This window comes from Varanus komodoensis, unplaced genomic scaffold, assembly GCF_004798865.1.
Source record: "Varanus komodoensis strain SLA01 unplaced genomic scaffold, ASM479886v1 scaffold42, whole genome shotgun sequence".
NCBI classification, from domain to species: domain Eukaryota; kingdom Metazoa; phylum Chordata; class Lepidosauria; order Squamata; family Varanidae; genus Varanus; species Varanus komodoensis.
The window spans coordinates 2,448,216-2,475,805 of NW_025335972.1; the positions used below are offsets into that span (position 1 = coordinate 2,448,216).

General features: G+C 46.3%; 1 protein-coding gene across 4 annotated transcripts in view; it reads right to left on the reverse strand.

Annotated features, from left to right (window-relative positions):
* Positions 1 to 217: 217 nt before the first annotated feature.
* L1CAM (L1 cell adhesion molecule) overlaps positions 218 to 27,590 on the reverse strand; it is a 109,216-nt gene continuing 81,843 nt past the window's right edge. For 3 of the 4 annotated variants that reach the window (XM_044443625.1, XM_044443622.1, XM_044443623.1), the window contains 10 exons: positions 27,065 to 27,284; positions 24,728 to 24,843; positions 23,236 to 23,455; positions 21,133 to 21,255; positions 19,641 to 19,829; positions 17,389 to 17,511; positions 14,517 to 14,687; positions 8,494 to 8,622; positions 7,262 to 7,334; positions 218 to 2,569 (listed from right to left, as the gene is read on the reverse strand). In XM_044443625.1, the coding sequence (XP_044299560.1) occupies positions 2,341 to 2,569; positions 7,262 to 7,334; positions 8,494 to 8,622; positions 14,517 to 14,687; positions 17,389 to 17,511; positions 19,641 to 19,829; positions 21,133 to 21,255; positions 23,236 to 23,455; positions 24,728 to 24,843; positions 27,065 to 27,284 (1,593 nt within the window). In that variant the 3' untranslated portion in view covers positions 218 to 2,340. The remainder of the gene's footprint in view (positions 2,570 to 7,261; positions 7,335 to 8,493; positions 8,623 to 14,516; positions 14,688 to 17,388; positions 17,512 to 19,640; positions 19,830 to 21,132; positions 21,256 to 23,235; positions 23,456 to 24,727; positions 24,844 to 27,064; positions 27,285 to 27,590) is intronic. The other variant, XM_044443624.1, reaches the window with a different exon arrangement.

Consider the following 27,590-nt stretch of genomic DNA (forward strand, 5'->3'; position numbering starts at 1 on the left):
TCAGCACCTGCTACCTGGTCCTTTTTCCTTTTCAACAGGAGATGCCAGGGATGGAACAAGCAGAATGCCTCCTGCATTTCAGTCCCTCCCCATAACATACAATCTCGAATGTCCAATGGTTGGCAAAAGGAAAATTGATTTTGGTTTAGGGACACAGTGGTCCCAACAAGAACATACATTATATTGGCCTCCCCAAGCATAATCAGTCCAAGCAAGCTCCAATTTCAGCATTTATTTACCATTTTATAATTCTGTTTATATATACATATATATATATATATATAAAAGCCATGGAGAGAGAGAGAAACAGACCTGACAAAAGATAAGGGTACACAGGGCAGGGAGGCTTGGGGGCAGGTTTAAGGGGATGACATCACATTTCAGGAGAAAGAGGACCTTTTAATTTTTTCCCTTATTTCTTTGTGTGTGTGTGTGTGTTTTATTCCAAGCCACCTAAATAGACCAACTAGAAGACTTCAAAACACCAGTCCTAAGACATCTAAAACAAACTCGAGCACAAGGATTTGAAATATTTACAGAACACAGAAAAGGCAGGGTTTATTTTGCGTAGGGTTGCTTCAAAACATTGGAGTACTTTTCTTCTTTTTTTATTATTATTTAAAAAAACATTTTATGCAAAAAAAGCAAGGATATATTTCATCCCTGACAAGCAAGAGAAAAAATAATACATCAGACAGAGGTGGAGATGGGGGTAGGGGCTGATTCAGTGAACAAGAGGCCACTTCTGAAAGAGAACGTGTTGCAAGGCAGCTGCGTGAGATGCATTCAAGAAGCAGGGAGGTCCTTCGGGATATTGTTCATGGGGATATTGGAGGTAGGGAAAAGGGAGGGTGTTTGTGAAATGGTGGGGATTTGGCCCAAGGGAAGGGACCCTTGGTTTTGGTCATCAGAAAAACGTCATGAATTAATGTGGCACCCAAGAGAATGAGAGAGAGAGAGAGACAGAGAGAGACAGAGAGAGAGAGAGAGAGACAGAGAGAGAGCGCATCCAAAGAGGAAAATTCAGCACCAGAAGGGGACAAAGTTCTGCCAGTGGTTTTCAAACTGTATTTCAGGGTAGGCTGAGTCTCTTGGAAGCTTATCAGAGTTTCTTCAGTTAGCAACGGCAGACAAGCTTTTCTGAAGAAACCCCTTTGATTATGACCGACTACGATTATGGATCTTCCTCTGCAATATGCAGCTGCTGGGGCTGTCCTAGCCTACACTTGGTATACAAGGTGTGATCAGTAGGCCTGGCTGGACCAGCCCGTGCACCCATGAACTGAGCCCTGGAACATGTCCCAGCATCCTCTGCCGCAGAAGAGGTCCCTGGCAGATGTGTAAGAGTGCCTTGTGGGAAAAGTGGCTAAGGAGAGAGTTTCCTCGAGGCAGAAAGCTTGAAAGCCAGTGTCCTAAAGGAAGTGCCATGTGGACAAGGCATATTTTGGAAACTAAGCAGAAAAGGGAAGGAGGATTGACAGAGTGGGGCTTGGGAGATTCACCCACAGCACACCTCCACCCACCCGTCCAAGTGGATATGCTAGAGACCTTGCACCCCACTGGCGCAGTCCATGAGAAGAAGTGGGTGAGGGACAGAATCCTTTTAACTTTCCAGCCCTCTAAAACTCATTCCTTTCTCAGAATGGAGCACTGAACATGCAGATTCTGCCTTCTAGTCCTCTCACATGCCTAAGGAGCCATCCTTCTTTTTTCAGAGACAAGCAAAAAGACCCCTTGGCTTCTGGTTCCCAGCGGCCTGTGCTGCTCCACCAGCTATTCAGTCTCCACTCCTGTTCCGGGTGGGGAGGGGAGCAGCACCAACTACTGTCCCCTTCTTAAACATGTACAAATATTAAACATTTTTGGGCCTTGGGAAGGTAGCAGTGCAGGTGGGGGCCATCCGTTCTTTTGGCAATTTTGAACCCTGAGCCCCACAGGCAAAGCGTTGTCTGCATCGACTGAGGCCCAGCCCTTCGGTCTTGCTCTTGCTGGCCCTCATCCCATCCCTCCTGGCCATACACACTCACAGACGTAATTTGGCTGAAGGGGAGCTGACTTTTGGGAGAAGGTGCAGAAATGAGAGACCAGCTTTGCTCAGCACTGGGCAGATAATTTTGGGAAACCCCTGATTTTCTAACCCTCCTTGATTCTGGGGCCAGGGGGGTCAGCTAGTAAACAGAGGGGTGAATTCCCCCAATTACCATTTCCATTTGAAGGAGATTATTTCTTTGTTTCTTCCCTTGGTGAGGTGGGGATTTTCTCTGTGCCCTCCCCCAATAATCCACAGGGAAATCCTCTTCTCCCCAGGGCTGGGGGTATCCTTCAGGGAAACACGCCCTCTTACTCCAGGGCAGTGACCACATTGGTGGGGCTGGTAGCCCCTGAACTGTCATTGCCACCCCCCTCTTTGCCCTTTTGCCCGCTGTACTGGCCAATGAAGGAGCCATCCTCATTGAACTGGACGTCCACACTGCCCCCATAGTCTGCCAAGCTGTCGTCGCTGCCCAGCGCCTTGATATCCCCGTTCAGAGATGGCTGGCTGCTTGTGAAGGGTTTCTCCTCATTATCACTGCAGGAGGAAACAGGTGAGTGGTGAGAAGAGGTGGCCACACAAGCTGCAGTGTGTGAGCTGTCAGGCAAGAGAGCACTCTGAGGGATGCATACAAGTATCCTGGCACGACATGCCAAGGGTGCTCCCAATGAAACGCCGGCCAGATCAGGTGCCTCTGCGTTGTGTGCATGCAAGCGGTGGTGGTAGACTGAGTGGATACAAGCGTGCCCCAGAGGACTTGTTCACACATGATGAATGGCTTTGCCCCTCTGGGAAAGATGCAGAGACACACACAGAAGGGGAGACTCAACTCAGAAGGATGTCTTGCCTGTGACATTTTGCTGCCTGAGGCCAGGAGCAAAGTGCCACCCCGCCCCCCATTCCACATACAGAAGACCACTGGACTGCAAATGAAGCTTGTCTTCAACACTGCCAGTGGGATGCCATCCTTCTGGGCAGCTGGAGGCAGCAGGTAGCTTCAGGGCACAGGGCAAGCTCTATGGTAGAGTCCTCTCCAGCAACCGCTTGCTTCTGCCTCCAGCAACTGTCACCTGAGCTGACTGCTCCTTTGGCCTAAGGAGAGGGCCAGCCCAGACTCCAAGCACTACCAGTCACTTTCACAGGTTTCTTGTGGTAAGAAAAACCAGCTGGAAAAGGTAGAGGGCAAGCATTGGAAGGCTGGGCATGGAAGGCAGCTTCTCTACCTTTCCCAGGCTGCCTTCTAATACCGGCACTATAAAAGCCTCACTTGGAAGCTTACTAGGGTAGCAGATCTGGGGTATCATCATGCCCTGTGGAGCTTCAGTGGTCCTGCCTAATATGTTGAGAGTCATTTAATCTGTTCAACCATTTAAAGAAAGCAAAATTTTATTTTCATTAAAAGAATCCAAAAGGGGCAGATATTTATTGAACGTTTTGCTATTATCTCTCAAGTCCTGGAATAAGAATGGGGAACCAGGTGTTCAAGGATAGGAAATAGGGCAATAGGCCAGAGGGGTGTGGTGGTTAAGAGTGCTGGACTGGGACTCAGAAGAACTGAGCTCTGGCGCCTGCATGGCCATGAAGCTCACTGAATGATCTGGGTTGTGAGGGTTGTTCTGAGGGTAGAATGGAGAGGAGGAGAACCTTGTAAGCTGCCTTGGATTCCTTGCAAGAGGAAGAAAGGCGGGTATAAATGCAATGTAATGAATATACTGAGCAACGCTAAGTATTTGATCCCTGAAGCTTTTACGTGTATTGATAGATTTAGTCCACTACATAATATAAATGTTACAAAGCCTGAAATTTTCACCTACTAAATTTGACAGCAAAATGAAACAATGCCAACTTGATCCACAAAAACCTGCAAGATATATTAGGCATATATTTAATTCCCCAGGAAATTTTGAAAGGTGGTATATCAATATCCCAACTAAATAAATAGGCAGGTCATCTACATTAGGAATTTACTTAAGGCAACTTTTTTGCCTCTTATAGGGTCAAATGGGTCCCATGGGGTTCATCTTACTTACACAGAAAGCATGGGAGAAGGTTTTCTTGTCATCCAAAAAAGCAAATTCCAGGTAGGAGTGCAAATTCCATTCCTCCCCTACTTGATCTCACTGTGATCAGCTGAAGATGGAGGATGGCTGACTGGCAAGAGACCAACAGATACCGATCTCCTGTATCTTTAGTATTATAAAATGTATTCCCTGCTTCTTCTTCTCTTGTAAGGAACTCAAGATGGCTTTCATGGTCCTCCTTGTTCTCTTCCACACATTATCCTCACAACAACCATGTGAGGAAGAGTCAGTGACTGGCCCATAATCTCCCAGTAAGTTTCAGGGCCAAGTGGGGGCTAGAACCCAGGTCGCCCAGACCCCAGCCCAACCCTTTCGCCACATATGCAAATGCTCTGCATACTGATGCTTTTTTTCCAGTGATTCCTAAGTGGCCACCCTAACTGATCAAAGGAAACATGTAGGGGATTTTTTAAAGAGGCCCCATTGCATTAGGCAATGAGTGCACATTTTTTTAAAAATGGGATATTCAAAGGCACATCCCAAACAGCATCATGTAAACATGCCAAGAGGAGAACAAAAATAGACATATCAAACGATGGCCCAGGCAAGCCAAGCATGCTTCACAAAAGAGTAGATGTGGAAACTGGGAAGAGCAAAACCCAGGTAAAGAGGTCCACCTGAGAAGTTCATTTTATGTCTGTGCAAACTGGGCAATAGATGAGTTAGAGCAGGGCTGGAAGTGAGTTAGAGGGGGCTTGTCATGCACCAAGGAAGCCCAAATTTTGTGCTGAGGAAGGCTGAAATCTGCAATCTGCATGAATCCTGCTAGCTCTGCATCTGTTTTTCTTCTACTTTGAAGAAAGCAATCATGCCACTGGAAGGGGCAATGTGTTGTGCAGACTGCTGAAGCCCAGCCTCCTGGGCCCCCTTTGGCTGTTTCCCGAGAGAGTGACATAGTCAATTTTGGGGTACAATCCTATTCATTTTTAGCAAAAAAAAGATCTCAAACTACCAACATTCTGACTGGCCGGGCTGGCTAGGAAATGCTGTGGGTTGTGGGACTTCTTGCTGCACAAACTTGCATAGGATTCTACACTTGGTGCAACCTTTTTCATTCAGTTTACAAATGCTAGGAAAACAAGACATCATTTTGGGCTCCCTTGTGCAGAGAGACCAGGTTTACTTCCCTGCCTGGAGTCGCAGGGACGGTGAAAAAGAGAGAAGAAAGTGTGGGGGTTGCGTATTCTGACCCTCCCAGCCCCACCTTCCTCAGGCAACATGCAAATGTGTCCCCCTTCCCGCTTACCTCTCCAAGGACCTGTGTAAGTGGAACGAGACATGGGGTAGTGGAGAGAGAGAAAGAGAACTAGCATCAGATTTTTTAGGCTGTCAGTAGGGGACAAAGAGCAGAAATGTATGCATGCAATTAAAGGGAGAGCGGGGAAAGAAAATTAGGCACTTGGATTTTGACATACAGCTTCCCAAATGACCACCCAGGATATAGTGAATGCAGCACCTAGCCCAGCATGGGCATACCAGGGTCTGCCAGTCCCTTTTCCTTGTATTTTTAAAAAGTGGGGGGACAACAGGTACAGATGCTTATCTTACTGTTTTCTCTTTTTCTGTGAGAAAATTGTGCTTATTCCCAAAAACCAAGCCTGCAGAAGCAAATTCCATTTTATTCCTGCAGCCACAATGGTGTCATGATTTAAGTGAACTTAAAATTAAAAGCTGCACATGCTCTTTTTTTCCCAAATTAGGGTTGGCATACAGCAGGGGTCCTCAAACAGGGGGCCAGTTCACTGTCCCTCAGACTGTTGAGGGGCCGGACTAGTTTGAAAAAAGTATGAATTAATTCCTATGCACACTGCACATTAAAAATTAATTAAAATTATTTAAAAAAATAAAAAATGTTTGCTCTGCTTGCTTGGGCTGCAGAAGCCCAAGATGAGGTGAGGAAGAGCATGTCTATAGTCAAGGGACATGGCTACAATGTCTGCAATAGTGCTGGGGTGGGGGGAAGATGGCCGCCATCGCGGTTGTGCTTGTGCAGGGAAGGTGGGCACGATTGCGGCCATCTTCCCCCCCCAGCACGGCCACGGCCGTTCCTGTCTTCCCTGCACAAGTGTGACCGTGATCACGGCCATCTCCCCACTGAGTATGCCTGCGCTGGCTCAGAGCTTTTGGACTCGCTTTGAGTGAGTCCAAAAGCTCTGAGGCGGGCCAGATAAATCAGCATGGTGGGCTGCATCCAGCCCGCAGACCGTAGTCTGAGGACCCATGGTATACAGGATATTTTGTTATTTGTTTGTTTGTTTTTGTTCCCGTACATCAGGAATGACAAACCATAGAATAGTACCATGTGTGTGATAGCTGTGAGGAAAGAGTAAGGCACAGAAATGTTTGCTTGTGCCTTTCAAGTCCCCTGCCCCATAAGTTCAGGAACTAAAATGCCCCACTGATATTACTTCAGGGCAAGTACCTGGGCAGGCATGCTTAGGTATCTGCAAAGGACCCAGCCCACAGCAGGGGCTTACCGACAAGCCTGCCAGAGTTGCTCCCCTCACCGTCGCCACCTGCTGGTTCAGTGACTCTCACACTGGCCCAGACCATGGAAGTGATGAGAAAGGGCCATAGATGCCACAGCCTACTTGCATCCTGGCAGTCTGCTTGTCCAAATAGGAAAAGCCCAGCTGGGTAAGACTAAGGGTCCATCTTCCTCAGCATTCCACTCACACCATGGTGAAGCAGCTGCCCACAGGAAACCCTCAAGCAGGGCATGAGGGCAACGGCACCCTCCCAGCAAACGGTGTGCTCAGGCACATGGCCTCAGAGATTGCCGAGCCCACTGGATGAGTAGCTCACAATGGCCCCTCTTCCACGACTTGGTTCAGTCTCCTTCCAGAGTCATCTGGAGAGATGGCCGTCTCCACAGCGAGCAAAAGCAGGAGCAGGCAGGCGTGGCTGTGGGCCATGGCATGAGAGGCAGGCTCGCTGAGGAGGGGACTGTTGTAGGTCCTTGCTCAAGGCACTGCAGCATCTAGAAACTGGCAGCGCACCCCTCAAACCATGCTGCCTCATGGCAATGGAACAGCCCACCTTTCCCTTGGGAAAACGCATTGAATGCACAGCACATGTGCACCCCAACCCCAGCCCAGGTCCCTTCCCCCGATGCATCCGGAGAGGCCTCTGCTTTCCCGCCTAGTACCTGTACTCCCCAAAGGTTTCGTCCTTCATGGGCCTGGCTTCTGAATCCACCTGGGTGTCTTCCTTGTCTTTAACTAGAGTAGAAGAGAGCGTATGTTAAATGAGGTGAAAGTGTTGGTGGGCCAGGACCAGCCAGAACAGGGGTTTGGAGTGGGGGATGGGTGAGCCACACCAGGGGTGCTTCCAGAAGAGGGCCAACCTGGGCAAGGTGGGGTGGAAACAGAGAACAGCTGCAGAGTCTCTCCTTTCGAAAGGCTACACACATTCTCTGTGTTAGGGGTGTTAAGAGGCTTTTGGGGAGCTGCCCCACAGCTCTTGTGGCCTTAAGGGTGAGGTGCTTGCCAGGATGTGGCAATGGAGACAGACAAGTTTTTCGGAAAGTTGAAGACAGCATGATGGAGGCACGTGATTGGTTTACAATATGTAGTCTTTCAGACATTGCCAGACTACAAATCCCATCAGCCTAGGTGATACCTGGGACAATGACATCTGTAGTCCAACAACACCAAAAGGGAGACAGGCTCCCCACCCCTGTTATTGGCCCATTGTTTGGGGCATCTTTTTAAAGCATGACCAAGGCAGCTTGGCTACCTCTTTCGGAGAGAAAGGTGGGACCATCCGTGGCTCCATCATGCTATTATCAGTCCTTGAAGGAAAAATCTCACGCCTGCAGTTCCAAGTGCACCAGGGGCAGCAAGGCAGCCCTGTCCCTGTCCCCGGAGAGCTGTCCCAACCACACAAGAAGAAGAGCCAGTTCCCCGGGCAACTTGTGCTGCCCCCGTCTCTGTGCAAGGGAACCTGAAAACTGCCCCGGAAGCCTGAGGAAGGAGTTTTTGCTAACTACATTCCCTGTCTGCCCTGAGGGAAGCCACAGACCAAACGAGCTTAACCTGGTACCACAGGTATGTCCTGCCTTCCAGTCTGCCCCCCGACCGCTCAGCAGCGAGACTTCTCCAGCCAACGTCGGACTGGAGCTTGGGACCGGTGGGCCCACCGCCTAGCGCAGCAGTGGTCTGCGCTAGGTGAATGCTGCCACCAGCTCCCCCATCGCTGAGGCTCCGCTTCTTCTTCTGTAAAATGGGAATGATAACAACCTACCTCACAGGGTTGTTGTGGGGACCAACAGCACCAGGCACACTAACAGCACCATTAAAACTGATAAGTGATAATAGCCTTGGGGGAGCCCATGGGGGTCTGCTGCGAGGTGCTAGGGTGGGGCTGGGGGCACCTCACCCGAGTACTTGCCGCCCTTGCTGCGCTTGATGAAGCAGAGAAGCACCAGGACCAGGATGAGGAGGACAATGGCGCTGACAAAGCCGATGAACCAACTTTCTTTGGCAAAGCTACTCTGATGCTCCGGCTCTGTGGAGGGAAGGACATGCAGGGCATTAAGGGCTGCCAGGCTGGGCCAGGCCTGCCAGCCACCCAGTGGGACCTTCTGACAGCCAGGACATGTTCTTGTTGGAAATGTTGGCAGGCAGGCAGAGAGGAGGAAGGTTCACACAGTAAGCATATCAACAGAGAGCATGCAGTTCCTACCTTGGCAGAGCCACATCAACAGCATTTCAGGATTTGGGGGCTATGTTATGGTTTTTAACTCACCTGCATTCATGCTTTTCTTATAATTTAAAAATATCCAATAACTCTAGCTCTCTGGGTGGTATACAAATAAATTAAAAACATAAAATTAGATAGACAGACAGACAGACCGACAGACAGATAAGCACAGGATAAAACCAAACCAAAGCTAACAGGGGCTAACAACAGTACAAAGGTCTAAAAACACTAGAAGAAATTTCTAATGCTTGGAAAGCCTGGCCTGAAAGACCGCAAGTAATTCTTACTTACAGGCAGTGAAATGGGGGCTTGTGGGGACATTTTGGCAGCTTTATTCTACTTATTTATGTATGCAATGTATGCCCCACCCTTTTGTAAGTGGCCTCAAATGCAGCTTACAATGAAATCAAAGCATTAGAAAACCAGGCAACAAATAAAATTGTGTCTAAGAACCAATAAAACAGCTGGAAATCAACAAGCAGTCACAGCAAGAGCCCAATGGCATCAGCCTGGTGACTCAAAAGCAAATTCTGCTGAGAGCTTGCGAGAACTGAATTGTGTTCACCTGAAGTCTAAAATATTATTTAGCAGGTATGACCAGTGAAATTTGCCTGTGTGTCCCCTTTCCACAGCAAGAAAGGCAGGGAAAGCAAGGCAATGGTGACAGCAGCAAATGAAGATCTCCTACAGAAAATCTCCCCTGTGCTGCAAGGAAAAAAAACCCCTCATGGCTGAGCTAGCACAAATTTAATTTATATCAATTGCTCTCAGATGTGAGATAGTTCCTAAAATTTACTGTCCTGTAATATAAACAAACAGGATCTTCTTGTTCGTTGTCTGTGGCAAGGGGAAACAATGGCGTGCTCCCTTCTTTGTTGCAACCTTAGAAATATTTCAAGGTAGTCATCAAATCCCTGCCTTTCTCGTCTTTTTGAAGCCCTTGAAACAGCCAGCTTGCTGAAGGCTGCCTCCCATGGATCACTTCCCAACAGTCTGAGTCTGACATGTCCGTCTCATCACAGGGAGCCCTTCCTTTCCTCACAGCTACCACATCAAATAACAGCAAACATAAATAATACATCACAAAACCTATTAAAATGCCCAAGAAACTAGAAAGGAGGCAATGCTTAAACAATAAACACAAAGAGAAAGCAATAAAAATGTACTTCTTTGAACACACAACTGGTGGATTGTAAAGGACCAGCTACAAATTGACTCCCTCCCTCCCTCTCATAAACATTTGTTAACATCTTCCTCAGGAACAGTTTAATAAAGCCTTAATAGATCCTTCAGTGTAACACATAATCAGTTCTAAGGCTTCACAGAGCAGGTTTGATCCTAATTTTTTCCTCCTTGAAAAAATAGCATGTAGAAGTAGTGCCTTTCTTACTCCTTCTAGAAAATTTAGGCAACTTGGTGTCTTCCAGTTGTTTCAGGCTACAGTTCCCATAATTCCTGACTATTGGCCATGCTGGCTGGGGCTTATGGGTGTTGCGGTCTGAAACATCTAGAGGGCACCCTTGTTTGAGAAAGCAGGTTAAAATTGGTCTTTCCCTAAAGGCATTTACTTTAGCCAAATTTCCATCTATTATAACTACTGTTTTTAGCAGGATTTTGTCTGCTTTTAATTCTGACTTTGATTTTACTCTTTTACACTGGTAGATATGTCATTGTTTTTAATTTCCCACCCCCATAACTTTGTACCCATTGCTAAGGAGCTGTTATATAAATCTGATTGATTAACAAATGTATCTTACAGGAATGCACAAATGGATGCAGATTTTGCCAAATGCTGACAGAGAAAAGGAGAGACTTAGCCTTGTTACCAGCTGTTAACCAATAGTAAATTTTGGTTTGGCACTGGAGGCTTGCACAGCTGTTGAGGAAGTAAGTTTGGGCATAATTCAAACTAGGGAAATCAGAAAGACCCTCAATAGGCAGGGCTGGTTAAGATTCAAGGCAGACAGAGATCTGAGAAGCTTGTGCACAGAGACTGGGGGAGAGGAAGGGCTGTAACAGGGAGAGAGGAAAGGAGAAACAAATGCTCAGTTCCACCACAGATGCCGAAAACTATGCTTGTGTAGTCAGGGAGAAGAAATCTAAACTAGCTTTCTGCCTGACATGTGATGAGAAGAAACTGGTTCTCGTAGGAAATGAAGTCCAAACAACTTGAGCAATGTAAGTAATGTCAGGATTGTCCAAATGGCTCTGCAAGATGCCAGCCTTATAACCTATCAGACCAAGCTCTGTCACTGGTTTTCCTGTAAACTTTCACTTTCTGTGGACCATCCATTGCAGGGACTGTCTGTGGAAGCAGAAGATGTTCAGGCTTTCAATGTTTTCTAGTCAAATAGGCATGGTGGAAAAGTAAACCATATGTGTGTTCTGAGGAGACAATTAGCACACTTCCTTTAGAAGCCTCAGGATGTGGTAAATCACACCTATCTGTGATAAACCAGAAGGTAGTCTGTGTCTGTTATGTTTTTAATGCAAGATGAAGTCCATTCTGTTGTAAATCAACATCACAGCAAGCAGAAAAATAAGGATTTGTTAACTGGTGTATCTGTGATTGTAGCTTGCATTCTGCAGGAATCGGACAGCTATTTCTTTTAGTATAACCAATGCATGCCACATGAGAAAGGGTCTTCTCTTTGTTGAGAGAGATGCTTATTGCTTTCAGGAGCCTCACGTCTCTCTCTCTCACAATTGCCTGTGTGCATCCTTTATTAAACCTACTTATTTGGAAGAACCTAAATGCAAAGTTCCATTTCTTCAACACCTCTGAACTTAGCCTCTCCATTTCTTAGAATTCAAGCTGATCCAAGAACCACCAGTTATCAGTTAAGGCAAATGGAAGATTTCAAATGTTTCACTATGCACCCCCGCCCCGAATTAACAGATAACAATAACTCAAAACATGACATGATTAGATAAAAGTGAGAAATTCCAGAATGATGACAAAGAAACATTCTGAATAAAAGAAAATCTTAAAGCACCTGTCAAACGTAAAAGAACAAGGAGATAAAACAAGAACTATGCAGTAAGAGTGCAGTCATCTCAGATCTGCTGTATGCAGGGGTAAGAATGGGCTAGAAGCATCCCTCCAGTGACAAAAGGGGGCATATCTGCATCAGGGGCTGTTCAGGTATGTCTACAGAAAGTTCAGCAAGTACAGATCTACCACTGGTGGTATTTCTGTTAATGCTATGCCCTGAAGCAGGGCATTCTGGGGCAAGCTAGAGGTGGGCTTGGACCATCTGGATCCAAAGCCTGTTCATTCCCTTAAAAGAACTCAGGATAGATGCCATTACCTATGACACCTAAAACTATCTGCAAAGACTATTTTCTGGCCACTGAAACCAATGGAGGGCAAACATATATATACAAGCTGACAGACACTGGCAGACACTGGAAGTGGTGGATCATCCACCACTCCATCTCCCACCTGACCATAAAGATGGCTTTAATAGTCAAGATTATTTATATAGCTACCTTGACTGCCAATTTTGTTAGAAAAGCAGGGTACAAATAAACAAAACAGACCATATTAACCTAACAAGAACAACATTCCTAGCTAGGTTGGAGAATATTTGAATTATTTGCCCTGCTTGTTCATAACTTACAAAATGTACTGCTACTGTTGATGGAATCCTGGAATATGCTTTATTTATTTATTTACAACATTTATATGCTGTCCTTTATGATAATTGTCTCAGGACAGCTTACAATGAATAAAAGCAATCAATAAAACAATACAATAAAATAATATATAACCAATAAAATAAATCAAGGCTACTGTAGACTATTAAAATTACTAAGTTTTAAAATGATGTTTAAATAAAAAGGTTTTAACCTGGTGCCAGAAAGAATATAGGCAAATGTTTTAGTACAAACGGGTGCCAGGGGTGGAGCAGACATGTTTCCTGTAGGATCCCTAAAGTTTACCTTTATAAATGTTGCTCCTCCCCACATTTGCTTCATTACTAATTTTTTGTTGTTGTTGTTTTTTCTCACCAGGCTTGCTCCCAGATGATTGCGATGCAATCTTAAACAACTGGGGATCACACCATGAATGTGATGCATTCACAGTGGCAAAGAGTCCAATCAGAGTTGACATCGTGACAAAGTTGGGGCAAACAAATCCAATGCTGAGTGAGGGCGATGGTTCCTGTATCACATTGCACCCATTCTAGAGGGATAAAGGTGACATACAAACTGCTGGGTATATAAACTGCCCAATGCACTCAAAGTACGAGTTATTGTTAGAAGGACTGAATTAAGACTACCATCTGTATCACAAGCAGTCATCAAGAGCACACAGGAAAGGCTATTCTAGCTAGCTGCTTTTCATTTATGGGGTTTGTATTCGCTTGTGGCTCACCAAACCCTTAGGGAGAGACAGCATGCTATATGATACTAAAACTAGAGAGAGAAAATTCTCATAGGGTGTTTAATTGTATTTCAGCATTTTTGAAAGATTTTTTGAAAGTATAGGATGTACCAAATGAACACAACTTTGACATTAGCTTCACAATATAAATTCGAACATTTGCAGATCTTATTAGCAGAGGTCTGGGTACTGGCTTCTTAACTGGGGAAGTGCTTTCGGGTGAGGTTTTCATTATGCAATCACCCTGCCTCACTCATGCAATATTATAAAGGGCCCAAAATATGTCATCTTCCACTGTAATCCTCCTGAGTTTTCCCACTGCTTCTTTTGCTTTTTTCGTATCACAGACCTGGCCTGTTTAAACCACAGCTTGTCATGATGTCTCAGCTTATGAGACAACCACAGGCACCCAGTAAGAGCAGCCAGGAAATGGAAGTATTCTGAAGGCTGGCAAAATTGACAAAAGAGAAAAACCAGAAAGAGGGAAAAACAAAGTGTGGTTTGATTGCTCATCTGCAAGACAATTCATTGCTAGGGCAAACACACCAGGGTTAACATCAAGGTTAAGACTGGCAAGGATTTTTGTCTCCAAATTATTTAAAAATAGCCTCCACAAAATGATGATATTCTTATGTGCCATCAAGTAATCCCTGACTTACAGTATTTCTTCCAAAATGTCCTATTCGTGACATCCCTGCTCAGCTGCTCTAAATTCAAGTCTGTGGTTTCCTTTATGGAGTCCAACTATCTCTTATTTGGTTTCCAACAAAATGATGCCCCTCCTTAAACTGTACTGCTGATACAAAGAACGCTTAGGCTAACCAGGAATGGATTTACATTTTGGTTCTCAGAATAAATTCCCGGGGAAGTTCTTTAATTGCAATTCAAGGAAGGGCAATCCATGACCCTCCAGAACTCCCATCATGCCTAACCACTGGCTCTGCAGGCTAGGGCTGATGGGAGTTGTAGGCTAAAACTCCTGGACTGTCAAAAGCTGCCCACTCCAGTTGTAGGTCTTATGCACAGGGCTCTGGTTAGGGGATCTCAGAGTTCTAGAAAAATCCAAAGTAGATCCTGAAAGCCTGAAGACTACCTGTATCCAGACCTATGCAACACAGTAGTAACAGTGTTTGCTTTTGCTCTTTTTAATGAATTTATTGTACTTGTTGTTGCATTTCTGAAATGAGTCAGCAGTCCACCCTGGCAAAATAAACTATCAACCAAATACAATAAAAGTGCGAGAAAGTCTGAGTGTCCTGAGAGACAGAGATGCAGCAGCAGTGACCCCTCAGTTCACAAGGTCACTCACCCGCCATGCCAGTGGTTTCCAGATCTGTCTCCCAGATGGTTTGATTGCCTCCAGTACGATGTACCTTCACCAGCCGCACGCGATACTGCTTGCCTGGCTGCAGATCTGGGATGCTGTATGAACCCTGACTGGAACTGGCCTTCCCGACATCATGCCAGTCTTCATCCTTATCTATGTAAAATTCAGGAAGAGAGGGGGGAAAGACTGTAGTGTCTTCTCAATTCCCTCTGCTGCCAGTCACCATCTGGGAACTGGGTTCAAACTTGGCTTGCTGATGTAGCCCAAATTCAAAGCAGTCCAAATAGATTTGTATGTGGTCTCTTTTTTTCTTTCAAATGTTTATATAACATAAACATTGATATCTAGGAAGAAGTGGAAGGACAAGGTATTTCCCCTCACCCTCCACTGAAGCTCAAAGACAGGAGTGGACAACTTGAAGCCCTGTGAATGCTCTGGATGCATTGAAGGCCATCGGGTCCAACCCCCCGCTGTTGCAGGACACCAGTTTACAGCATCCCATTCAGATGGCTGCCCAGTTTCTGTTTGGATGTCTCTAGTGTGGGAGAGCCCACCACCTCTCTAGCCAACTGCTTCCACTGTCGTATTGCTCTGACAGTGAGGAAGCTTTTCCTGATATCTAGCCTGAATCTGGTTTGTCACAGCTTGAGTTGATTATTCCGAGTCCTGTACTCTGGTAACAGCAAGAAGAGTTCTTGTTATGTTTGTTACGAAGAGCATCACAGATAATTTCCTCAAAGCTACCTTGCCAGTCCCTTCTGTAGAGAAGGACTGCTTTTGCTGTGAGAACAAAACTGCTTTGTTTTCCAAAGCAGCTTCACCCCCACCCTGTCTTCCAGGAAGTAGAGTGAGAACCTGGATTTGCCAACAGACTCTGACACAGTGGGAGAGAAGAAGCTTACGGCATCCATGGCAAGTGGTGCTGCCTTTTGTCCTTTGTCTGGGAAAAGGAATTTATGCATCATTTATCCAGTCAGCTTTGGAGGACCACGGAACATCCCCTGGCCTATCCAGGGAACCAGTATGATCACAGATAAGGGGACTGAAAGCTTTATTTTTGCTTGTTTAATTCTGCATCCATATTTCATGACTGTATTCAATAAACTGTGTATTAGCTTAGACTCAGGTGGTTTTGTTTCTTCCTAAGCCTTCAATCTAAAGTGAAGTGCCTTGGCTGGACCAAGCCCCCAGGGATCAATACACCATTGGATATGTTTAATTTCTTTTGAGCTGCTTTTTAGGTTTGTTTAGGATTTGAAGGATGAATTTGATTGTGCCATTTATTATATTTTAAACTGTTCTAGATGTGTACATTGCCCTGGGAGTTCATTTTATGAGATGACTAAATTGACAATGGCGATGATGATGAAAACCGTCTGCTCCAGCCTTCCTCATCCTGGTGCCTTCTAGATACTTTGGGTTACAACTTCCAGCATTCCTGACCATTGGCTGGACTGATGGGAGTGGAACTCTAAAACATTCAGAAGGTCCCAGGTTCAGGAAGGCTGCTCTGTGAATAATTGTCCCACTGTAAATGGTGCTGTTGACTATTCGCTTGACAGTCACTTCATATTTGGCTAGTCAGTGCACTTCAATTTCCACTTTGAGAGACAGCCATTGCTGTCATTTCATCTCTGATAACTTGAAATGGGATTAAAAAGCTGTCCAAACAGATCTATACTTTTCACAGTCTACAAATGAAATACTGAATTCATAATCCAAATGTTGGAAGCTGTGTTGGGAAGCTCTGCACCAGTTCTGGGGAATATAGGTTGCAGCTCCTGTTATTCTTCACTATGCTGGCTAGGACTGGTGGGAAATGAAGTCCAACATCTGTACAGCCACATGTTCCTCACTTCTGTTCTATGCTCTTTTTTCCTTTAGATTCCACTTTGTCTGTCTGTCTATTTAAAAAGTTGGCAAACCAACAACAGCCACTCTAATGTGCCTTTTGGGCAGCTTGAAAAGGCTGTCACAGGCTGTTATTTCATGATTGCAAAAAAGCAGTCTCCAAAAATGAAAAGGGGGAAAAGAGGGTAAAAGGCTGCCATGACGACAGAAGGTGTTGCAGTCCACATTGGAGAGACCAAGGTTGTTGCTCCAAAGTAGAGCAGTTGCCACTGGTGCTGGCCAGGCAAGCTTGGCAGGAGTGGCAAGGGGGCTTTGTTGCTCTTGGCAAGTGGTTTGCTCACTGCTTCCTTGAACTCATGATGGGGTCAGTCACTCAGGTTGGACTACAAAGCAACCCATCATGAGAACAATAAGCCATGGAACAAACCATGGCCCATCAAACAAGCCACCCTGTGAGAAGTGGTCTGAGTTCATATGACACAATGGCTAGTGTCCCATGAAGGATTGTCATCTAGTGTGAACTGGGTTAATGTGCATGCGGTTCCCCACATACACATCCCAGATAAGGAAAATGCTACTGTCAGGATCTGGGCAGCTTCAGGGGTCCTCCTGCTAGCCAAATGCCAGAATAACAGTCCTGGTGGTTGCAGGATTAGTCCCAGACTCTACTGCAACTGCCAGGGCCTTCAGCAGCACCACCTGGGAGCCCTGGGGGAAGAGCTATTCAAGAACTGGCTCTTCCCTCCAGAAGCTCCTGCTCTTTGTGCTGTCTTACTGGCTCCTGACGTCTGGCTTGCTTTGACTATGCTCCAGCCATTTGGACTACACTCGGTTTGCTTCCCCGTTCACTCCTGGTTGTGACCTTGGCTTGCTCTGAATATTTGACAGGTGACTGGACTCTGGTCTTATACCTTATGGGCTGTGTTATCCAAGTCCCGGTGCCTCTGTCTAGTGTCCTGCCACCCATGCCCGGGCCTTACAGCTACAACCTCCTTGTGCTTACCAGACTTGCTCATGATACTGATAGTAAACTCCACATCTCGTTGGTTCTGACGTGGGATCCATGTGATGGTGGTGAAGTTTTTCCCTGTTTCACCCAAACTGATGTTCACAAAGGACAGGTACACTGGGCATAAAGGCAGGGAGAAAATGAGGGGAGGAGAGGGGAGGAAGAGAAAGAGATTAATCAACAGTTTAATGCTTACCAGCCCCTTAAGTGTCTATTACAAGAAGCACCACCTGGTGCTCCATAGAGAAGAGCAACACAACCCAGGCAGCACCAAAAGCACCGCACTAGGAGAAGTTCCCTAGGATCCCACCCGTGCATTGCTCTTTTGTCCTTTATACTGAAATTCTGCATGCAGAGGACTATGGATAAATCTGGAATGTGACCTCGAGTCTATGCCATAGACTTTGCAGTCCAGAGAATCATGGGGTTTGGAAGAAGAAGAGGTAAAGGGTAGCTCAAGTGATGTTTGGTCTTCTTCCTCTCTAAGAGTGCTGGATACTCCTGGCCAAGTCCCCAGGCTGGGGACCTGCTGAGAGCTGGGACAGATACGGTGCACAGCTTCCGTGTGGGAGGGCCGAGCATTATTCCCAAACTGGAGGCCCATCACCTCTCACTTAGAAATGGCTTATCACAGGGGACACACTCCTGAATCCATGCAGAGTTTTAAAAACAGGAACAGACACACCATTACCAAAAAGCAAACTGCAAACACGTTGAGGCTTATTCAGAGTTCAGGACCCCCAGCAAGCCCACTTCAACATCTCAGAAAACCAAAACTGCTCTTGCCATGACATTGAAAGAATGAATGCCTTTCTGACAAGTGTAATGAACCTCTTTCAGCCCAAGAAGAGAATTCTACTCTGGAGAAGCTTTTGAGGGGCTGTATGATGGTGGTGGACAGGAACAGAAGGCAAAAGAGGCTGGGCAAAAACATCAAATGTATCTGCATATTTTAGCCTAAAGTCTGGAGCCTGGCAGAGGCATTTCAGTGTGCCAACTGCCTGCCCTCCCACATTTCACTCCCTGATTTTTGCTGCCAAGGAAGGAGCAGATCCCTCTTTCCAAAACTCTGAATTGAGCATGCACAAAAGCATTGGGAATCAGGCCAAAAGCCACATGAAATTAGACCAAGGGCTACTCTTGCAGTAGAGCAGCCCCTCGCTCTTTCCTGCTCTAGGCCAACAGGTTTTGTTAGTTTCTTCCAAGCTTCCTGACTTCTGGGGCCATCTTCCCCCTGGAGGATTCTGGGGCATGGTTAAGGCTGCTGTACATTGTACTGGCTGTCCCAGCTTGTTCTCGCCTCTGTAGACTTGTGTGAACAGAGAATACAGTGTGGAATATACTGACTCCTCCCTACATTTTCATTTTGGGGGGGGGGGCAAGGTGTACTTCAGAAAAACATGTCTGCTGTTACTGATCCTTTTTGAGGAACCCCTGAGAAGCTTTCAGGGGTTGGGGGCAGGGCAGGAGGGAGCCAATCACAAGTTATTATGCAGTGATTCCATCTTTACCCTCCTTAAAGGATTTTCTGTGGTAAGAAAAATGGTAGGAGTAGTGGTGGAAAAACATAGGAGGGTTGCAAATGAAAGACAGCATCTTTGGATGCCCCCATAAAAATCCACAAAAGGGCAGGTAGCTGACCTCATCTGAAGCACCCAAAGTTACCACTTAAGACCAGATTCTGATCACTGTAGCTGTTATATTTTTAAGGGGGAATCTTCCTTGCTTATGCATTTAGCTAGTTATCCTTCCATCTACCTATTCATTTATATTTCTTGGCAGCCTTTCCAGGCAGAGGCCCTCACAAGGGAGTTTTCAACAATAAAACCTGTAAAACTGAAAAGTGATAAAAAGCTAAACATGATTAAAACAGCAGCAAAATGCAACATGCCCACCTCAACACCTCTGTTTGTTCAGAGGCATGAGCCTCAGTGCTTCCCCATCACCATCAAGACTGCTCCTGTCCTTTTAAACAGCATTTTCTTTTCAAATATGTCCCCCTCCCTCTGTGTTTAACTCCCTTGATGAGGAATGTGGAACTTGCTTGTTTATACTCTACTTCATGCGTCCACATATTTGTTATTGGTTTGGTTCTTGTGCCCCTGCCTGGATTTTCTTTTCTAATGGGCCGCCTTGGTGAGTTGTTGCTGATCCAAGAAAACAGAAGTTCATCCAGTTAAGAAAGGCAGCCCAGCCCATCTAGCGGTCCTTGTGGGAGGGTGTTATTTGTGCGAGGCATCACTTACCTGACTCGCGCATGGCATGCTCCTCCAGGACAAAAGGATCCCCCGCCCCCTCTTTGGTTTCTGCCCACAAGTAGAACTTGTAGGGGGTATAGGGGTCAAGGTTGCTGAGGTTGAGGGTGAGCTGGTCGGATGGAATCACAATGTTGCTGCTGATCAAGCCCACTTCCGTCTGGTTGACTGTCTGGTTGGCTGGACACAGAGGGAAAAGAGGATGAGCAGCTTAAGGACTGCACTTCCCAGCGCCCACCCTGCAATCCAGTGCAAAGCCACTGCAGGGTAGGCAGTATTCAGCTAACTGATCTGAAGGTTTTTCAGCAGAACAGCAGAGCATGTGCTTAAATATTCACACCAGTGAAGGCTAGGGTGGGAGGGACTCTTTGTCAGCAGGCATCACAATTCCTTCTTCCCTGCCTCTTTATTTATTTATATTCTGCTCTCCATTTGCAAGGAATTCATGGACTTCCTCCTCCTCTGCAGTTTATCCTCACAGCAACCCTGTGAGGCAGGTGAGACTGGGAGTCAATATCTGTTGGCCCCATGGCTGAGCAGGGACTGGAACCCTGATCACTCCAGTCCCAGACCAACACACTCACCACTACACCACACTGGTGTTTTTCCACTCCAATCTTCTCCCTTCCAAAGCTGTTTCTTGTCTAACAGGAGCAGCTGTGCATGCACTGCCATATATTCTGTGGCTCCCCCTGCCTGAGCCCTTTTCAAAATTTAGTTTTGCTTGGATTGTGCCTGCAGGTTTTAAACTGCAAGCAGATAAATGAAGAAGAAACAGGGCAATGTGATCACACTTAACAACATACTCCTATACAGTTCTGCTGAAAAGCAAGTCCTGTTGAGTTCATTGTGGTTTACTCCCAGTAATTTAGAGGACTGCAGCCCCCAGCGACACTATTCATAATGCTTGCTGGGAGTAAGCCCCATCGAACTCAGTGGGGCTTATTTGTGAGGAAAACGGCATGGGGTTGGGCTGGAAACATCGTATCATGGAATCACAGAGTTGGAAGGGACCCTGGAGTTAACAGTGATGGGCAACACACAGGCTCCAGAATGTAGGTGTTCCAGTCCATCTCCCCCCAAATTATGCCAGTGATACAGTGGCAGAAGCAAAGATGCATTTTCTCTTTATAGCAAGGTGCATGGTGAATTCGTGACTTGTTCTAATGACAAATTGTGTTCTTCCAGGCTTCCTTCTACCACTCTGAAACACAAACTTTTGGGGGCATTTATCTGCAAAAGCAGACACACCATTTTATTGGCTAAGACTTTTCTGAGTAGTTCGTTTGCATGGGAACTGAGATCCCAGCAACATTGTGCCCTTTCTTTAAAGACTCCATCACAATTCTCTCTCTCTCTCTCTCTCTCTCTCTCTCTCTCTCACTCACACACACACACACACACACACACACACACACACACACACACTTCCCCTACCCCCAGCCTTTGCTTTAAAAAACAAGAAACCCTGCCACAGACTCACCTTGCTGGTAGGTCAACATATATTTCAGTAATTTCCCATTGGGGAATTTTGGGGGCTTCCATTCCAGGATCAATTCTGTTTCAGAGAGGTAGTCCAAGTGAAAGGATTCTGGAAGGCTAGGGACTGTGGAAGGAGGCAAAGAGAGAGAGAAGAGTGGAGAGTGAAAGAAATGAGAGGCCTGTTTGGGCAGGAGTGGCTCACAAGGGATGGTGTGAGGAGAAGCGTGCATTTCCTCATCTAGGAGGTTACTTTGGGCTAAACTCTGAAGGTGGGCAGAAGATATCTCCCTCCCAGGCCAGAGAACAGCCTCTCCCAGTGAGAAGGCACTGCTCAACCAGCCCTTCGCCCACTCTCCCTGCGGGTCTCCAGGGAGCTGAGGCAGTGGCAGAAGAGACTGATGAGTGCTCCCGATACAAGGAAATTGCCCCAAGATCATGGGGTGCTGCCCAGAAGTAATAGAGCAAAGCATGCAGGCAGCAGCAAGCTCTTCTCCCACTTGAGCATGGCCCATGGGTGGGCGTTACTGCCTCCATGGTCCCAAGCCCACTCATTCCCTGGGCTTTGACACAAGTGAAGGAGGGTGCAGAGCAGAGGTAGGATCAAGCTCAGATCAGGCCCAGAGTTTGAACTGGAGATTCTTTCCAAGGTGTGTGAGCCCTGGACAGGTGCCTGGAAGGTTCTGTGTCCACATTTTGGCTTTCAGGAATATTGGACCTTGAAGTGAAGTCTGTCCCTTTTTTGAGCAATGGGGCACCTTGACTCTGGCAAGAAGCCTCCCCTCCTCTGCTTTAAAATCCTCCATCCAAACCATAGCCTTTTGCCTTTGGAGACAGACTGATTTTCTTGTGGAACTGTGAGAGCATCAAGAAGCTGAAGCCAGCTGAGGGACCAGAGGGGCCCGTGTGCAGCTGCAACTGTCATGTCAGTTCTGGATGGAAGATATCCAGGGTGAGCTCTGGAACTGCACTCCCAAGTTCATCGGGTGACCTTGAGCAAGTCATTATTCTCACCATAAAACTGATTGCATAGAGTTGCTGTGAAAATAAAGTGCAATCACCTTATCTTATCTTGCAAAATATTCATCCAGCGCCTTCAGTCCTTATTTGTATGCATAAGGGGAAGGTGTTACTGTCCCAAGCTTTTAGCAGGAAATAAGCATGGGCCATTTCAGAGTTTCTGCTAGGTATCTGCTAGGTTATATGCTGCTTATCTTACTCTGTATTAACTTCCATTCTCACTTGGTTTTAGTTTGTATAAACTAAACTAGTTTTTATCTGACTTGGAGCTATAACTAAATTTAATAAGACACAATTTAAATCATTTTATTTATTTGAAACAACATCCTGGGACATTTGTAATGGATGGGGTAAAATATTGTAAATAAGATAAATAAATAAACAAAGAAACAACACTGATATTCTACCTTCCCACCTAGGGGGAAGGGGTGCATGCATGTCTATAAATGAACAACCAGTAAATTTCGATCTATATTCAAAGCTAAGTGTACCAGCTACACGTAATACCCGGGACATTAACCAGGTATCAGAAGCCAAAATGCTGGGAGTTGTTGTCTGGAGAGGACCAGGCTGGGAACGCCCCACACTCCTCCATGGCTATTTTATAGCAGCTCTGGCTGTGGGTGGAATACGTGGCTCAACAGGGTCGCAAAGAAATCCAACCTGGTGGACTTTCTTGGCCAGGCATTACTCAGGAAACCCAGTTCCTTAATCAGAGGGTTGGTGTTTGTTTCTTTCCAAACAGAATTCTCCTGGACTCCTCTTTTAATAATACAAATGATTTTACTTACTTATTTTATCCTGAAGATAATTATGCTATTTAAAAAGAATGAAAATGAAAACCGGAGTAATATCAGAAATGTGTGAAACATGTAAGCCTGCATGGAGCGCATGTGGATCAGATTTCCTTTTGTTTTATAAAGCCACCCGCCCACCCACAGTGCGCGGCAGAAGCCAGAGCTCTCAGGAGACTAACATGGGAAGCATCTGCTCCTGGAGGAGGAGGAGAGCTCATGAACCGGTGCGCACTGCACACAGGGTGGGGAGGGAAGGGTAAGGTCCGGGGGGAGCAGTTCAAGGTTCTTACCTCCCTCAGGTGTGTTAAATGTTATGGCCTCGCTGCGGGGCCCCTCCCCCCGCCCATTGAGCACAGACATCTGCACCCGGTACTGGCTCCAGGGCCTGAAGCCCCCCAGAGTGACTTCGGACACATTCCCCTCAATCAGGAGCTGGCCATGAGAGTGGGAGTGAAGATGGGTTTGTCGACGGCTACGCTCTGACATGGTTCCCAACCGGAAGTAATGGATCTGGTAGAAGAGAAAGGGGGAGAGAGGGTAGAGTCATTATTTACCCCCAATTCCATGATGCTTCTCTCCACCCATACATTCACCATTGTTTAATTCCAGCTGCCCTTGTGCTAGATTCCTCTGAACATGTGCAGAATTTATCTGTTTATTTATGACGTATTGTGTGTGTAATATTATATATTTATTATATATATTATATATTCTAATATATTACATATTCCAATATATATATTATGCTAATATTATACTATCATTAATATTATATCACAATGTATATAATATAACTTATATTCCAATTTATTAGCCCAAAGGCTCTCTAAGCAGAGAATGCCTCACGGCCCCCATATCCCTCCGAGAAATACCCCTGAGCATGTGAAAATGAGCGCTGCAGTGGAAGCAGGTCTCACATGTGCACGACATCAGCAGGGACTCTGACATTGCCAGCCAGCCCTCAGGTGCTGCTGTTCTCTCTGAACCGACCTGCCGGTCACACAATTGCTGGTGGGATTCGAGCCGGATGACCAATGAGGCTCCCCAGCTGACAAGAAGGCCTGCCTGCACTGCTAGAGCTGAAAACTGCTAAGGAGGGTTTGCTGCTGCTATGGATCAAGACAGCTGCCTGCATTTTGGCCTCCTCTTGAGGGTGGGGCAAAGGGGACAGCCATGACGGCGGCCTGCATTTCAAAATGGATGACCACACCACTGATCAAGAGTGCGCTTTCCCCATCTCATGCCAGCGTTTGTGAAAATTCTGCAGAAGTCCATCATGCCAGCCAATGCAGTTGGTATGGCACAAAAGGTCATATACACTAAGGTTATGTCAGCACTGCAGGCAAAGCAGCAGGATAGGAGATGTCCCACAAAAAGCAGGGAGGCAACAACAGATGCATTCAATGCACCAGAAGGATGACATTTTGGCCTGCCAGCAAGCTGAACCTGTCTCCCCACCACTCCACCCCACCCTGTGCCAGCAACCATACTACAGCAATTCTGCAGCAAGGAAGTCAAACATTTGCACCACAAACAGCCACGCACGTTACGATAATTGCAGACTTTTCATAGTTTCTCTTACTTGGCAAAACTTATTCTGCAACAGTTTACTATTTTGCACCATTTATTCCTGCTACAAATGGAATTGTAGGGTGCCTTGGAAATTCAAACAGGGGGACATAAATTTATTCTGTCAGCATTGCATAAATAAATAAACTGACACCCAACAGGCCCCTGCAAAGGCAGTCCTTCCGGCTCCTGAGTGACTATATTCTTCCTTACCCAGAATCCTTTGAGGTGGCCCAACACCTTCTCTTTGTTCAGCAGCATCCAGGACAGTTTGACAGTGGTGCTGTTTATTACCACAACTAGAATGTTCTCAGGCACGGCCTGTGGGACTGGAGAGGAAGAGAGGCACTCCTTGCGGTCACAGTGTTAAGATTGGAAAGGAGGTGAGTGCGAACAGGGGAGGGTTTAGGCCTGGCCATTCAGGCAAGGGAGGCGATGCTGCCTCCAGGGATACCAGACTCTGAACCACAGAAGGAAATGGAAGAGGTGCTGATCCTTCAGTGGGGGAATCCAAGTTTGACCATCAGACAATATGCTTTTTCAGACCAGTAAGTGCCAGGTCTGGGTTCTGGGGTGAAACACCAGCAAAGGTTCCCCTCCTCAGTGAGTCGGCCATCTTCCCCACTCCCTGCTGCTATCACTCGACATCCTCTTGCTCCTCATTGCTGCCACTCGCTTGCTTGGCAGGCAGGCAGGCAGAGAGTGAGGAGGCCATGGCATCTACCAGCTGCCTCCTGACCACCTCTGGTCTCAGAGGGAGGGGCAAATGGACCCAAGGGCTGCAAAGGTGAAGAGGAGGAGCAGCTCCAGGCACCTTTTCTCAGGGGGACTCGGCTGGGAAGCGGACCCTCGGCAGATGCCCAACCATGCCTAACCGGGGACCATCCAAAAAGATCACAAAATCACCCAAGATTTCCTGAATGCTTCATAAGGCTGGATGTCAAGAAACATGGTGGGAGAGCGTGTGGAAAAAGTGACCCCCACCAATCAAGTGTAGCACTGAGAGCAGTGACTGCTGCAGAGGGCTCCTCTGAGCACAGGCAATGCAGATGCATCCCTTGTCACCCATCAGAGAGAAGGGTGCTCTGGCTTTCATAAACATGGGGGAAGCGTATCTGGCTCAAGAGCAAGCATTTCTTAATCCCAGAGCTCTTGCACGTGCAGAGGTGCTTTATGGTCACAATGGAGTTGGGGAAGGGGGTATGGGGAGTATGGCTAGATGAGTGACATTCTACTGACGCCTAACTTCCATTGTTCAAATACCAAAAATGGAGCTGAGAGTGGCAGCACACCTTCTTGGTCGCCCACATGTGCTGGCACTGAAATAGGCCATGTTAAATCCATGCTTATAACATCAGAGGCTGCATGCTCCAAAATCTTCCTAGAGAGTTCAGGCAGAACTGGTCTCCACCTCTCTTCACCTACTCACTTGTCATAAGCAAACATTCAGGTGCTAAGATTCTGTTCTTTAAGGAGCAGTATTAAAATATGATATAATTTTAAAATGGGTTCCACTGGCTTTTGTCTTTTTTTCAAAGTGTTCTTACTTCTCCAGAGCCATTTTTTCCCCTCCACATCCCCCCTGCTCACATCCTGCTACACAAAGGAAATGTAAAAAGAAAAAGCACCATTGCTTTAGGGCCTGCTATCTATCCCAACCTGGACCAGTGCCCCACATGCCCACACAAGAGTAAACAAAAAGGTTATGATCACCCAAAGGCTGCATGCAGTGCAACCCACAGTCAGCATGATGCAGCCACCAGCAATGGGGCAATGTATCCACTTCAGCTTCAGCCTGAACCTTAAGTTGCTATCTACGGAGCAAACTCTTAGAGACATGATACAGCATTGCCATATGTTTTTGGAAGGAGATTATTATATGGATAAAGTTGGTATTAGAAAACTCATTAACACTTGTGAACATTCATGTTCTGTTCTGTTCCATATTCACTTCTTGGAATCTAATGCAAGGTCAACATAAATGGATTTTCCATGCCCTTACTAAATGACTAATGTTACAGCACTGGAAAGATAAACAGCCACCACTGATAATACAAAGGAAGGAGGCCCTGTTTACTCCTTCAGCCACTGAATGGGGTGTGGTATTTAGATGCCACCTATGCATGCATAGATGTAGGGGTACCTGGTTTGCCTTTGAAGCCTATGGGTAAGTATACTACTGACAGCAGCATGTTTCCTTGTAACATGTAATACACAGACACATGCATTTCATATGCATTGCTTGTGGCTGATATACCTAAATTTTATGCATTGTAAGCAATATCTTATTTTTTATGCATTCTTTATCATTCTTGGTTTTGTTATAACCTCATAACAGAAAAACTATTTGAAAAAGGAGGGAGATATCCATGGTGTTGGACCTATTTTGAGACTAGACTTTCACAACATGGACAGTTCCTCAAAAGTTCAGACTCAAACACAGTCCGACACTGGAGTCACCAGCCTCTCCTGCGTGCCACAACCACCCCCCCCCTCCAGTTTGGTCTACAGTAATTCCTAGACAGGGCATTCTTCACCCTCATGACTCACCATCCTCCCCGGAATAGCCACGTCTGGCAAGAGGTTCAGGTCCTTTGCCAAAGTCATTACGTGCCTGCACCTTGATCTCGAAGGGTGAGAAGACAGGGGTGTCTGTCACCACGACAGGGGGGCCTTCAACTTCTGTCTCATTCCACTGTGCTTCGTTTTCTAACCGCCATTGGACATGGTATCTCAGTGAAGCGGCATGCCATTCTCTGGGGGGCAACGGCTGAAAGGTGAAGGGAGGAGAAGAGGAACAAGAAACGAGAAGTAGTCATGCTTGGCATCAGAACAGCCTTGCCAGATCACAGGCAGAAAGTGCTAATACTTTTGAAAAAGTCCACACAAAAGTGTGTGCACTGACCCAAACCAGTGCAGACACAGGATAGAATGAACTTAGCACCAGAAGGAGAAAGACTGAGTGAAATGAGCTTGATAGAATTGCCCCTGCCTTTTATGCACACACACCTCATTGTATTTAAATCTCCTCCCCCTCCCTGCTGAGATCAATGGGACAGTGTTTTTATGGGGGGGG